The sequence below is a fragment of the Bos javanicus genome, chromosome 11, assembly GCF_032452875.1.
Source record: "Bos javanicus breed banteng chromosome 11, ARS-OSU_banteng_1.0, whole genome shotgun sequence".
NCBI classification, from domain to species: Eukaryota; Metazoa; Chordata; class Mammalia; order Artiodactyla; family Bovidae; genus Bos; species Bos javanicus.
In genome coordinates, this window is record NC_083878.1 from 29,403,882 (window position 1) to 29,415,697 (window position 11,816).

General features: G+C 57.0%; 1 protein-coding gene across 3 annotated transcripts in view; it reads left to right on the plus strand.

The window, feature by feature from the left end:
- The window catches only part of TTC7A (tetratricopeptide repeat domain 7A), a 123,347-nt gene extending 111,531 nt beyond the window's left edge, over nucleotides 1-11,816 (plus strand). For all 3 annotated transcript variants that reach the window (XM_061432275.1, XM_061432276.1, XM_061432277.1), the window contains one exon: nucleotides 9,626-11,816. In XM_061432275.1, the coding sequence (XP_061288259.1) occupies nucleotides 9,626-9,847 (222 nt within the window). In that variant the 3' untranslated portion in view covers nucleotides 9,848-11,816. The remainder of the gene's footprint in view (nucleotides 1-9,625) is intronic.

Below are 11,816 nucleotides of genomic sequence, written 5' to 3' on the forward strand. Positions count from 1 at the left end.
AGCCCATAGTTACAGCACATTCGGGGTCTGGATTCCACCTAGAGGCCCTGCTTTAAGAACTCTCTGCGGAGCACAGCCGTGAAGGTGTCACTGATGTCTGCCCCATGGACAACACGGTAGCCCCAGGGGAATGGGTCCAGATGGCTGAAGGGTTATCACTGCCACAAGGGGTCTGCTTTTTTCCTGAGTAAAATGGTTTAACTCTTGGCATAGTCCAAGGACAGACTCGTGAATCATCTGGTGAGGATGCTGCCCAGAGAATGTAAATATCCCATGGAGGAGGAGCTGGACCAGCTCATCTTTATAAGTTCCTTGCTAACCCCAAGAGTCCTTGAAAGCAGGGATTCCCATCTCAGCCTGATCTCTTGATTCCTAGCTCAGGCCCATGTAGCAACATCTCAGCCTGGTCCAGGTTCCCTCCACCTGGCGCTGTATTGCCTTCCAGTCTGCTCAGCAAATGTTTGTTTCTTGCAAAGCACATTGTCCTTCCCCCTGCACTTCAGACATTAGCTTCTCTGATAGATGCCTCCCCCAAGGTCACATCCAGAAACTTGATTAAGGAGCCAGAGGATTCAGGCGCTGTCATTCGGCCTGCAGCCAGGCAGACAGCTGCCTGCCCCTACGGTCACAGATACGAGCCTACTGTCTCAGCCCTCCCGGAAAACCCAGCCAAATCCAGTAACAAGAACAATTTTGAAGCAGCAGTGTACCATTTTTCATTTATGCTTATTATTGTTTGTAGCTATTTTCCTGAAATTGAGGCAGTTTCCAAGGGTGGGTTTCCATGGTAACCAAGTAGCTGTCCAGAGTGGCTCCCTACAGATGTTTCTGAAATGGCCCCTTTTCTCTTCCCGGGGTGCCTTGCTGATTTGATGCAATCTGAGAAAGGACTGCCCACTGTGAAGTTACAGGCAACCAGAGGGGCATCGGCTGCAGCGTAGGCAGCTTATCCCCTTTCCACACGTTGTGTTCCTGCCAGCATCCCACACATATGCGTAAAGAATAGCAAATTTCAAGCCTGGGGAAGATTTACTAAGCACTCTTTTCCTAAAGACACATGAACGCTTTGGTGTATTGGTCTCCAGCATTCCCTGATCTCAGTGTCGTCCTTGTCCTGTCCTGAGACTCAGAACATCTGGGATCTAATCCTAGCTCGGGCCCTAATTCACCTGAGTGATTTAGGAAAAGACACACTTGGCTTCCACGATCCTAATGTCTCCTTTTATAAATGAATAATGAGCTTCATCATTCCTAGACCAGCGGTGTTATAATCAAATGAGCTGATACGTGAGAAAGCACTTCTGAAAGTCTGCAGTGCAGTACCAGAGAAGGCAGAACACAGCACACCCACCACACTCTCTAGTCCCTTGCCCAAAACAGGCATCACTAATCGGTCACAGTGCTTTTTCCCACTGAGCACAGATGGGATCTTGGGATCCTTTTCACCATGGTACTGCATAATGGGAGTCACTCCCCGTCTGTGTCAGCTTGGCACTTACGTAAGGGCCGAGAGGGGACTTCCTAGGAAGCAGGGATGCTGAGGGAAGGCGCGGGGCCCAGCAGTGACTGAGGAGTCATCAAGTCCCTGAGAACCTCCCAAGAGGGGGCTCCTTTGAGGTGACCTGACCTTAGTGATAGGCGGGTCACTCGCCCCGGCCACCCACCGCCTCACTCTGCCTACCCTCCGCTTGGCTGAGCTGGGAGAATGGATGCTTCAGTGCAGAGCCTGTCTCACTCCAAGTGCAGCTTGAAAGTTTCAGCCAGAAGCGGACAGCCATGACTGTATCCCTGCCGCCTGTATTTGTGGGTGGCGCCCCACCCTCTTCTCTATCAGGGACAGGTTCTGGGGGTGTGGGATTTCCTGGCCCCTCTCCTGCCAGGCTGCCCTGCTCCTCATTGGCCCTTGTTCTTGGTAATGCTTCTTTCTTGGGACAGAGCTCCAGCTCCTGCTGCCCCATCTCCCCAGAACCCTTTCCTCTTCAGGCACCCCAACCACAGGAGGAAACAGCCCTGCATGAGCTTCGGCTCCTGTGATGTAATTCCCAGAGATGTGATTTCTGAAGCAGTCCTGGCCTCGCGACCTGGCCTGTTCTCTCTCCAGATGCCCCTGGAAAGCCGGGAAGACAGTGTTTCTTTTTCTCTTTTTAATCTTTTCTTTTGTACTGGGATATAGCCATTAGCAAGGTGGTGAGTTTCGGGTGAACAGTGAAGGGACTCAGCCACACGTACGCACGTATCCATTCTCCCCCAAACCCCACTTCCATCCAGGCTGTCGCAGAACATTGAGCAGAGCTCCATGTGCTATACAGGAGGTCCTTGTTGGTTATCCATTATAAATATAGTGGATATATTTGTTTACAAATAGAGCTCCCTAACTATCCCTTCCCCCAGTCCTCTCCCCAAGCCCCATAATCATAAATCCTAAGTTAGTTCTCTAGCTCTGACTCTGTTTCTGCTTTATAAGTTCATTTGTATCATTTCTTTTTGGATTCCACATATCAGGGATGGGGGAGACAGTGTTTCGTCATCCACTGTCCTCTATGAGAGCGGCTGATGAATTATTCCCCTGCCTTCCCAGGTGGCTCAGTGGCAAAGAATCCGCCTGCCATGCCGGAGCCGCAAGTTCAGTCCCTGAGTCGGGAAGATCCCCGGGAGAAGGAAATGGCAACCCACTCCAGTGTTCTTTTCAGGATAATCCCATGGACAGAGGATCCTGCAATCCACAGGGTCAAAGAGTTGGACGTGACTGAGCATGCATGCACACATGCATTCTCTCCCTGTGGCTCCCAACGTGGCTGTCTTTAAGTGGACTTGGGGATCAAGAGCATGGCCATGACCCCAGAGAGCTTCTTGCCTCCCTCTCTCTAGGCTGGGGTGTGCCACTTCACGACTTAAGTCCTCAGAAGCTCCCCGCCATCATCCCTCTGAGATTCCCCAAGGCAGGGCCTGAGTTAGCAAGCACCAGGGCTCTGCCCCACCCAAACCTGAGGTTCTGGGTTGGGCCTTTTGCAGGTGCTCCAGAAATCCAACCAGAAGGCTCTGCTCTCTGAGGTCAGAGAGGTAAACTCCACCTGCACAGAGCTCCTCCCAGCCCCCCAGGGTCCCGTCCCCAAGCCTGGATGGTGAGTGCCTGCGAGTCTCCTTGTGACCCCACGGACTGCAGGATGCTAGGCTTCCCTGTCCTTCACCATTTTCCCGGAGCTTCCTCAAACTCACGTCCATTGAATCAGTGATGCCATCCAACCAACTCGTCCTCTGTCGTCCCCTCTCCCTCTGTACACATATTCTATCCTGATTCACTACAAACTCACTTTTTGAAAAGCCAAGCCATTTTTGCCAAACTTAAAGTGTTAGTTGCTCAGTTGTTGTGTCTGACTCTTTGCAATTCCGTGGACTGTAGCCTGCCAGGCTCCTCTGTTCTTGGGATTCTCCAGGTCAATATGGGAGTGGCTTGCCATTTCTTTCTCCAGGGGATCTTCCCAACCCAGGGACTGAACCCGGGTCTCCTCCATCTCTGCCTTGCAAGCAGATTTTTTACCGCTGAGCACCTGGGAAGCCCCAGTCCTGGAGGGTAGGACCACACAGAGGCTCAGCCCTGCCAGCCCCTGGGTTGTGGGGGCACTTGGAGATTACATCTTCTTGCTAGCTCAGTTTTTCTTCTATCAAATGGGGATAATAATGTGACCTCCAGGGGATAGTCTTAGTGTTCAGATGATGAAAGGACAAGTCAACATTGGGCATATTTTTGGTGCCATTCACAAGGCAGGCCAGGTGGCCTGAGCCCCACCTTTGACTGGGCTGTTTGACATCACTGCCATGGCGGTTGTTCTTTTTGCTTTTGAGCTGCATGAACTGTTTGTGTGCTTTGGAGATTGATCCCTTGTTGGTTACATCATTTGCAAATATTTTCTCCCAGTCTGTAGGTTATCTTTTTGTTTTGTTTATGGTTTCCTATGCTGTTATGAAAGCTTTTACCTTTTCCTTTTTCATTTTGAAGTGTGGTTCCCAGGCCAAGTTCAGATGCTCTTGGTTTGCAGAGGGGAGAGGATGCCCAGAGTCAAGTCTCCGACACTCATTGTAGCCAAGTTGCTCTGTTCTCTCAGAGCACAGTGAGTGACTCTGGCCAAGGCACAGAGGTGCAGGATGTCAGCCCCAGCTGCCCTGTGGATGGGACGAGTATGCACAAGGCGAGGCCAGGCTGACCTCGGCTGAGAGCAAGGGCAGCTGGCCCAGTGGGCTAGAGTCTGTGTTGAGAGACGAGGGGGACTTGAGACCCCCTCTTGCGGGTGAGGCTCTGTAGCTAAAGGGGTGGCTGGGCCCTCAGGCTGCTGGAGAGGAAGAACTGGGAAGGCCAGGCTCTGGAGAAGCCCTGCGCTTGGGCCCACAGTCTTGTTAGGCTGGGTTGATGGATGAAGTAGACAGTACCATAGCACAGCAGGGCCTCTGGTTCCAGGCCCCATGCCTGCTCTAGGCTTCTCCCTCCCGGCTGGCTTCCTAAGCTGTGGCAGGGGCTGAGAGCATCCAGGCAGCCCGAGGAATGGGAGGACCCAGAAGTCTTGTGCGTGTGTGTGGCTGCACACACAGCCCCTCATCAGCGGAGTCTGAGCCTCCCCCCAGCTCCAGCGGGCAGGAATATTACTTCTGTTTGACAGGAAAATTCAGTAGGAATGTCTTGCTGGCTATTTGACCCCCTGGTGCAGTAGTTTTCTTGTGAGTTTTCTTCCTGGCCCCTCCCCAGGCTGCCTGAGGTCTGCAGTCCCTGATGGGGAAGTGGAGGGGAAGGGAGGAGGGGATGGGGGGTGCAGGGTGTGTCCCTGCAGCCTGGGCCCCCTGCCCAGCCCCCCATGCCCATGCTGGCGCAGCCAGCACACAGCCTGAACCCTCGCCCCAGGCTCATGAAGGTGGAGGCATGTCCTCTTGCCTGCACCCCAGGACTTTGTAGGCAACCTTAGGTCCATGTGTGGACTTCTGAAGCCCATGCCAACCCTGATGAGGAAGTGGACAGGAAGCCTTCTGTCCATGCCACAGGCTCAGCACAGAGCCATGGGTAGGCATTGTTGGCTTACTTTAACCCCAGAATCAGTGGTCAGGGGAAAGATTTACACATCTGGAGGGTTCAGCAGGGCTCAGCCCCTTCCCTTTGTACAGAGGCCAACATACCCCAAAACAGGCTGTCACTAGCCCCTCAAGCTCCACCTTCTGCTCAGAGGGCAGCGTCTGCCATCACTGTCCATCAGTGTTCTCGTCTGGAACCCAAAGTCCGGAGGCCTCGCTGCAGTCTCCTGACCTGGCCCTGCAGGCCCGGCTGTGCTCCGGAGTGGGCAGAGCCCCCAGCCAGCCCAGGCTGAAACCAACCCCAAAAGGTCCAGCCCCCTGCCTTGGACCTGGGACGGGCAAGGGCCCCCCTGCCCAGGTCGCGACTTGCCCTCTCACCAAGCTGGTGCTTGTCCTTGAGCCTGGCTGTGGCCTCTGCAGACAGGCAGCACCAGGAAAGCCTCACTGTGGAGCCCCAGGAGGGAGGGAGGGACAGGTGTGAAGAGCACAGCACCCCACCCCCCCCTCCGCCACACACAGCTGGGCTCTGAGGGAGTCTGGGGGCTCTCTCTCTCAGCAGGGGTCTCTTCCTTTGAGAGCCATGGGGAGCTCATCAGCCAGGCCTCGGGTGGGTCTAGAAGGAGTCGTGCCCTTCCCCACAACAGGGAGGTAGGTGGGCCTCCTGTGGCCCTGGAGCTGCCCAGCTCCAGGCGGGGCGTGGCCATGCGTGGGCTAGGTTCTCAGCCAGGGCAGATTCCTCATTCCCAGTCTGGTTGGGCAGGTTGCGGCTGACACACCTGGAAGAATTTGGAGAGCAGGAGAGGGCCTGGGCTTGGCTGGAACGCAGGCCTCCCTGAGGGGCGTGCCAGCACCCCCTCGCCCCCACTTCAACCCTGGGATGACAGGAGGAGTCTTCCTGGAGCTGCCTCAGAGCTGGCCCTGCCCGGGGCTCCTTCCTGCAGCCCCAGGGTCCCCAAGCAGGGGGCTCCAGGGACCAGGAGGCTCCAGCAGCCTCCAGCTGATGCCCGGCTTCCCAGCTGGAAAGGCTGTGACAGAATCCCAGGAATGTGCCTTGAGCTCAGAAAGAAAATTCCCAAAATAACTTCTATAAATACTTGAGGGGAGGGGTGGGGAGGGAGCCCTAGGCCTGGCCTGCAGCTGGCCTAGCCCCGGGGCTGCTTCCCAGGACCACCTCCCCCACACAGCCAGGCCTTCCCGCTGCCTGCCCCCACTCGGGGGACAGGCACTGCGTTAACAGGGTGACAGCGTGCAGTGGCAGTTCTGACAAAGGCGGGCAGGACCCTCCCTCCCCCTCATCCCCACCCCAGGCTGCAGCTCCTGCCCCCGCCCTGTGCCCTGTACTTCGGCAGGGAACCTGTATTCCTAACAGCGAGGGGCCCCTCAGAGTCACCGTGCACTCCTGAGACCAGACACCCCAGCCTGTGTGGCCCTAAGCAGGTCACTAAGTACATAAAGGCCTCCAGTGCGCCTGCTTTTGCATCCTCCTGCCAACACTCTTTTGAGCTGCGGTCCTGTGGGAAATCACAGAGCAGGGCAGGAGCCAGGAACACTGTCTCTTTCAGTCTAAGAGGGGTGGGTCAGGGGTGGCATTCAAGAGCCCACAGTAAGGAGCATGGTGTCAAGGTGGTGGTGTGAGCAGAGGGCGCCATTCTTGGGGAAGACTTCCTGGAGGAGCAGCAGGTAGATGAGATGTGGCCAGAGGCCCCCTCCTCCCTGAGATCCAGGGAGGGAGGGAAGAGGAAATGGATGATCTCAGGAATTTCTGGAGACTCCCCACCCCCCACCCCACCCCCGCCCCATAGCCCTGCCCCTCCCTGAGCTCCGTTACAGGCGCGATGCTCCACCACATTCAGCAACTTGCACTTTGTTCTAATCCCTGTGTGGGCACGGCTGTGGCATTTGCCAGGTCAGGCGTCAGGCTGAGAGTCACGCAGGGGTCTGATCTTCCCCTCTCAGCGCAGGATGGGGCAGAGTCAAGAAGGGTATCTGGATGGAATTGAAATACCGGTTCTGTGTTCCCACCACCTCCCTGGAGACCTGGGGATGCGGGTGCCGAGAGGGTGACTGACGGCGGGCCCTGGGCACAGTCCCGGGCTCAGGGCAGAGCAGGTGAGACCGCGCACCCTCGTGGAGTGGGGCCCGCCCAGTTGTCAGGCAGCAAACAGCGCTGAGTTGCTACCAAACATGAACCCGACGGGCTGGTGTCTCGGGCAGGTGGCAGCAGATCTTGTTACAGGCCCTGGGCCTCGGGGCCCAGCCTGACCCGGTGTCTCCTTTCAGGCTCTCAGGTCAGCACCCCAGGGTGGGGGAGGTGGTTCAACCCCACCCCAGCCTGAGCCAGTATCTCCTTTCAGGCTCTCAGGTCAGCACCCCAGGGTAGGGGGAAGTGATTCAACCCCACCCCAGCCCACAGTCTCCTCCAGGGGGAGCCTGGCCCTCCAGAGAAATCCCCTCTCTGCACCTTCCATGCCACCGCCCGGCCCAGGCCCCTCTGTTCATCCTGGGGACACTTCCATTTGCTGTTGGCCCACCATGCAGCCCACTCACGATTTCACAATTCATTCTTGCAGAATCCTCACAATAGCCTGCGAGGTAGGACTGCTCTATCTGCTGGTTTCCAGACCAGGAAACAGCAGCTCAGAGAAAATGGGCCACTCGCCTGTGGTCACAGCCCCCGTCAGTGGCAGGGCTCGATTCTGACCCAGCCAGGTCCTCTGGCTCTGAGCCCTGGGTGCCCCCCTACACAGAGGAGCCGGCCCCAACCTCCTGAACCACGAGTAAAACCAACACACGACACCCCACGCAGCCCTTCCCAGACACCTGCACATTTGTTGAGATCAGGGGTTTTCAAAATCATTTTTCACTAGAGAGCCCTCTTTTGAGACAGGAATCTCACATGGAAGCTGGACATAGCAAACGTGTGTGTAAACGCCACTGCGGCCCCACCCCCGCCCTGGGCGGCCCACTGGCCTTCCCCATCTGTCCTCTGTCGCTTGGCCGTACACAGCACTCCCAGGGCTCTAACCTTCCATTTTTGGTGCTTAATTTTGGTGTCTGGCAGCCTGTCGTCTTGCCTTCCTGCCCTCCTCCCTGTGGGCCCTGTTCCATCATGCACAGCTCGGGGTCCAGATCCCGAGGCCATGCAGTCAGAGCAGCTTGGCCCGGAGCCCTGCTGGACACGCTGAGCACTGCTCTCTGATCTTGGGCAGCCCTGAGTCAGCACTGCTCTCATCTGTCCAAATCCAAGGGCTCTGCTAAGGCTCCATCCTGTGCCTGGTTCTCCCATCCTCCCCCATCCCTGTGGTCCCCTGGGGACAGCATTGCCCTGGGTTGAAGTGCTCCCCTTCCTTCTGGCCCCCTGGATACCTGACCTCCAGCCATCGCCTCTGACAGGCTTTTCTGAGGGCTTCCTGAGCACCATCTTTCACTCTTGCCTAATTGGTTGTATTCCAAGCCCTCGGAGGACTTTATGAAATCAGGCATGTGCATCTTCCCCAGTGGGTCTCCATAGCAACAGAGGGCCTAACTCTGGGGAGTGCAGCGAGGAGGAAAATGTTCCAGCTAAAAATGTACGTGGCCGTCAGTGGGCGGGCACCTGAAGGGGGGTTCCAGGCACACAGAAGGCAGCTCTTGGTCCCCGGCTGTCCAGGAAGTCAGTGTTCGGGCTTTACCTCACAACTTTGAACGAAAGGCTGGCCCCTGTGCTGCTCCCCCTGTGCCACCTTTGAGGGCTGGGACACAGGTTGGTGGGATGGTGCAGAGCAGTCTTTCTGAGACGAGGCTGAAAGGGGCCCCTGGCCCCTGCTCACCACCCTGTTCCCCACCTCCCACACCCTTCCCGGTGTGGGTGGATGTAGAGGGGACAGTGTGCCAGTTTCACTTGTGCTTGAAGCCAATCAGCAGGGCCAAGCTCCCTAGGCAGCCCTGACCCCTTCTCAGAGGCCCTCCTTTCACCCAGCATCTGTCCCTGATCCCCAGCCGTCTGCGGCCCTCACCTGCCAGGCCAGGCAGGGATGGGCTTGGGTCCCAGGAAGACAGGCCCCTGATGCAGGCACAGGACCCGTCCATCCACCACAGGCTTGAGGATCTCACAAGCCTTGGTCTCACGTGTCCCCGGGGAGAAGGCAGCGCCACGGTGTAGCCTGGGGTCTCAGGGTAACAGACCCATGGACTGAGTGCTCACACATGCCAACGATGTTCAAGTGATTTGCCTACATGTGGTGTCAACCTCACAGCAACCCCAGAAGTGGGCACACTGGTCTTTCCCATTTACTGATAAGGGTGACCTGCTCAGGAGCCCTCAGCTGTAAAGGGGAGACTCAAAGCCAGGCCTGCTGACCTTAAAGGGCATCCCCTGGGACCAGGAGGGGACAGAGCTGCCCCAGGGGGTGACCTGGGAGGCTGGGCTGGGACTGACACAGGGAGGGTTTGCATAGGTCAGGGGCCCTTGATAGTACCCAAGCCTGAAATGCAGGGTTCCCTATAGCTTGTTGTCCTTACCCTGACAGCCAGGATGCTTGCCCCTCCGCCAGCACAGCCTCATTCACCGCACCCTGTGCTTGCTCCCCAGGGTCTCATGCTGAGTCGGCTGGGCCATAAGAGCCTGGCCCAGAAGGTGCTACGGGACGCCGTGGAGAGGCAGAGCACGTACCACGAGGCGTGGCAAGGCCTGGGCGAGGTGCTGGAAGCCCAGGGCCAGAGCGAGGCCGCTGTCGACTGCTTTCTCACCGCCCTCGAGCTGGAAGCCAGCAGCCCGGTGCTGCCCTTCTCCATCATCCCCAGAGAGCTCTGACACTGCCCACAGCCACGGGGATGGAGGGAGCGGCCTGGTGGGCGGCAGGCAGGCAAAGGCGAGGAGTAGGGAGCATGGTCAGGGGAGGTCCAGGGCCTCAGGGAAATACACCTCTAGGGAACACATCTGCCGGCTGCAACCCTGGTTCTCCTCGCCTCCTCTCCCTCCAGGGCCAGTGAGGACTGAGAGCTGCTCCTCTGGAGCAGGGTGGACCAGATTTGCATCAGAAACAAATCCCTTGTTCGTTGGGACTTGGACATCGTGGTGTCTGTGAGCAAGGAAGTAGCTGGCAGGCCGCATCAACAGGGGGCCGCTCCCCAGGGTACCTGTGTATCGTTTAGCTGAACAGTCGGGGTCTGAGGCTTGCATACCCCCTGCACCTGTCTGGAAGCCCCTGTACTGTACCTGCCTTCAACATCCCTAACCCTGGGTTTCCCAGCTTTGCACAAGCTCTAGTCTCAAACCTCAGCTCTCTGCTCCCAAACACCAAAGATGAGCCCCACAAGTTGCCCTTTGGCTGGGCCGAGAGAGTTCTGGGTTCCTTCCTCATCGCCTTGGGAGACCGTCTGCTTGAACCTAAGTGACTGAGAGGCATGGTGACTGGACCGGTTCCCTTAGCTAGTTGGGGAGCCTCCCAGCTGTACATCCCCGCCCTCCAGGCCCCTGTGCCTGAGGGCGCTCCCTGGCCCTGGTCTCACACCCCTCTCAGGTCACCTCCAGAGTGGTCCTGGCTATAGGCTTTGCTGCCAAGTGGGAAGAGGAGAGGCCTCTGGGGCCTTTCCCAGGTTTAAGTTAGCGGGCGGTGCCTGGCCTGGCCCTTTGTCTGATGAGGCTGTTGGGCCCCCTTATGCTCGCCCCCCGCTGTTGCCAAGTGCCTTTAAGGCCTCTGGTGTCTGGCCAGGGGAACTGGGTTCCGGCCCTAACTAACCTTCCATTTCTGCCCACCCCATCTCTCTGGAAGCATGCCTTGGCTGCCTCCTTAGGCCCTGGGCTGTAGCCCCAAAGGTACACATGTGGCTGCTGGACTCAGCCCTTCCTGAATCCTTGCATCAGCACCTCATTCCTGCACGCCTTACCTTTCTGGGCAATGGGTGCAACATAGATGCCTCTGGGGGTTATGATGTGGAGACTGGCCTTAGTACCTTTCACTAACCACAGCCCATTCTTGGCTGACTCAAACTCTGCCCTGGCCATTTGGTTTCCCCTGCCTGGGGCCAAAAAGGAAGGAGACTAGAGACCCCAGGAGGAGCCAGCCCCTCCTCTCTAGTCGGGCTGGCCTCTGTGTACATGACACCCTTGTCTACAGGGGTCCTAGGGGTGGGGCTGGGGGAGGGTCTTCCCTGCTGCACAGTGCTCTTGGAATTCTCCCCAGGAAGTCAGCCTCCACAGGCCCATCAGGGAATTCCTTATCTGCACCTTGAGTTTAGTTTTTAAAGCTCCATCTGGTACGTTCCTCACCTGTAGGTGTGTGGAAATGTTGGGCCAGGTCTGTTCCTCGGAGGGGAGGGGCTGTTGGAGGACACCCCCTCCCCAGCCTCCCGGCCCGGGCTCAGCATTGCACACCCCCCAGGTGCCACCAGGGCCAGCCTGTACCTCCTTGCCTTCCCGTGCCAGGCCAGGGGACACTGTAACGACACCAGGTCCTTCTCCCACCTGGGTGAAGGAGCTCTGTGTGTGTACGTATGTGTATAAATATATATATATATATATATATGAGATAGAGATCTATTTTTATTCTGAAATTCTGATGGGAAAAAATTCAACAAGAAAAAGCAGATGCTACTGGTTCACATCGGGATGCCCAGAGAGGTGGGTAGTGAGTCCGTGGTAATGCAAAAGGCAAAGCAACACCTGCGTTTTGACTTGAAGCATCGTTCCTGATGGGAGGCCTCAGACGGCCGGGCAAGCTGCTGACAGCTCAAAGGTCTTGAATAAAGAGACCCATGAAGGGAAGGCTGGTTTGTGTGAA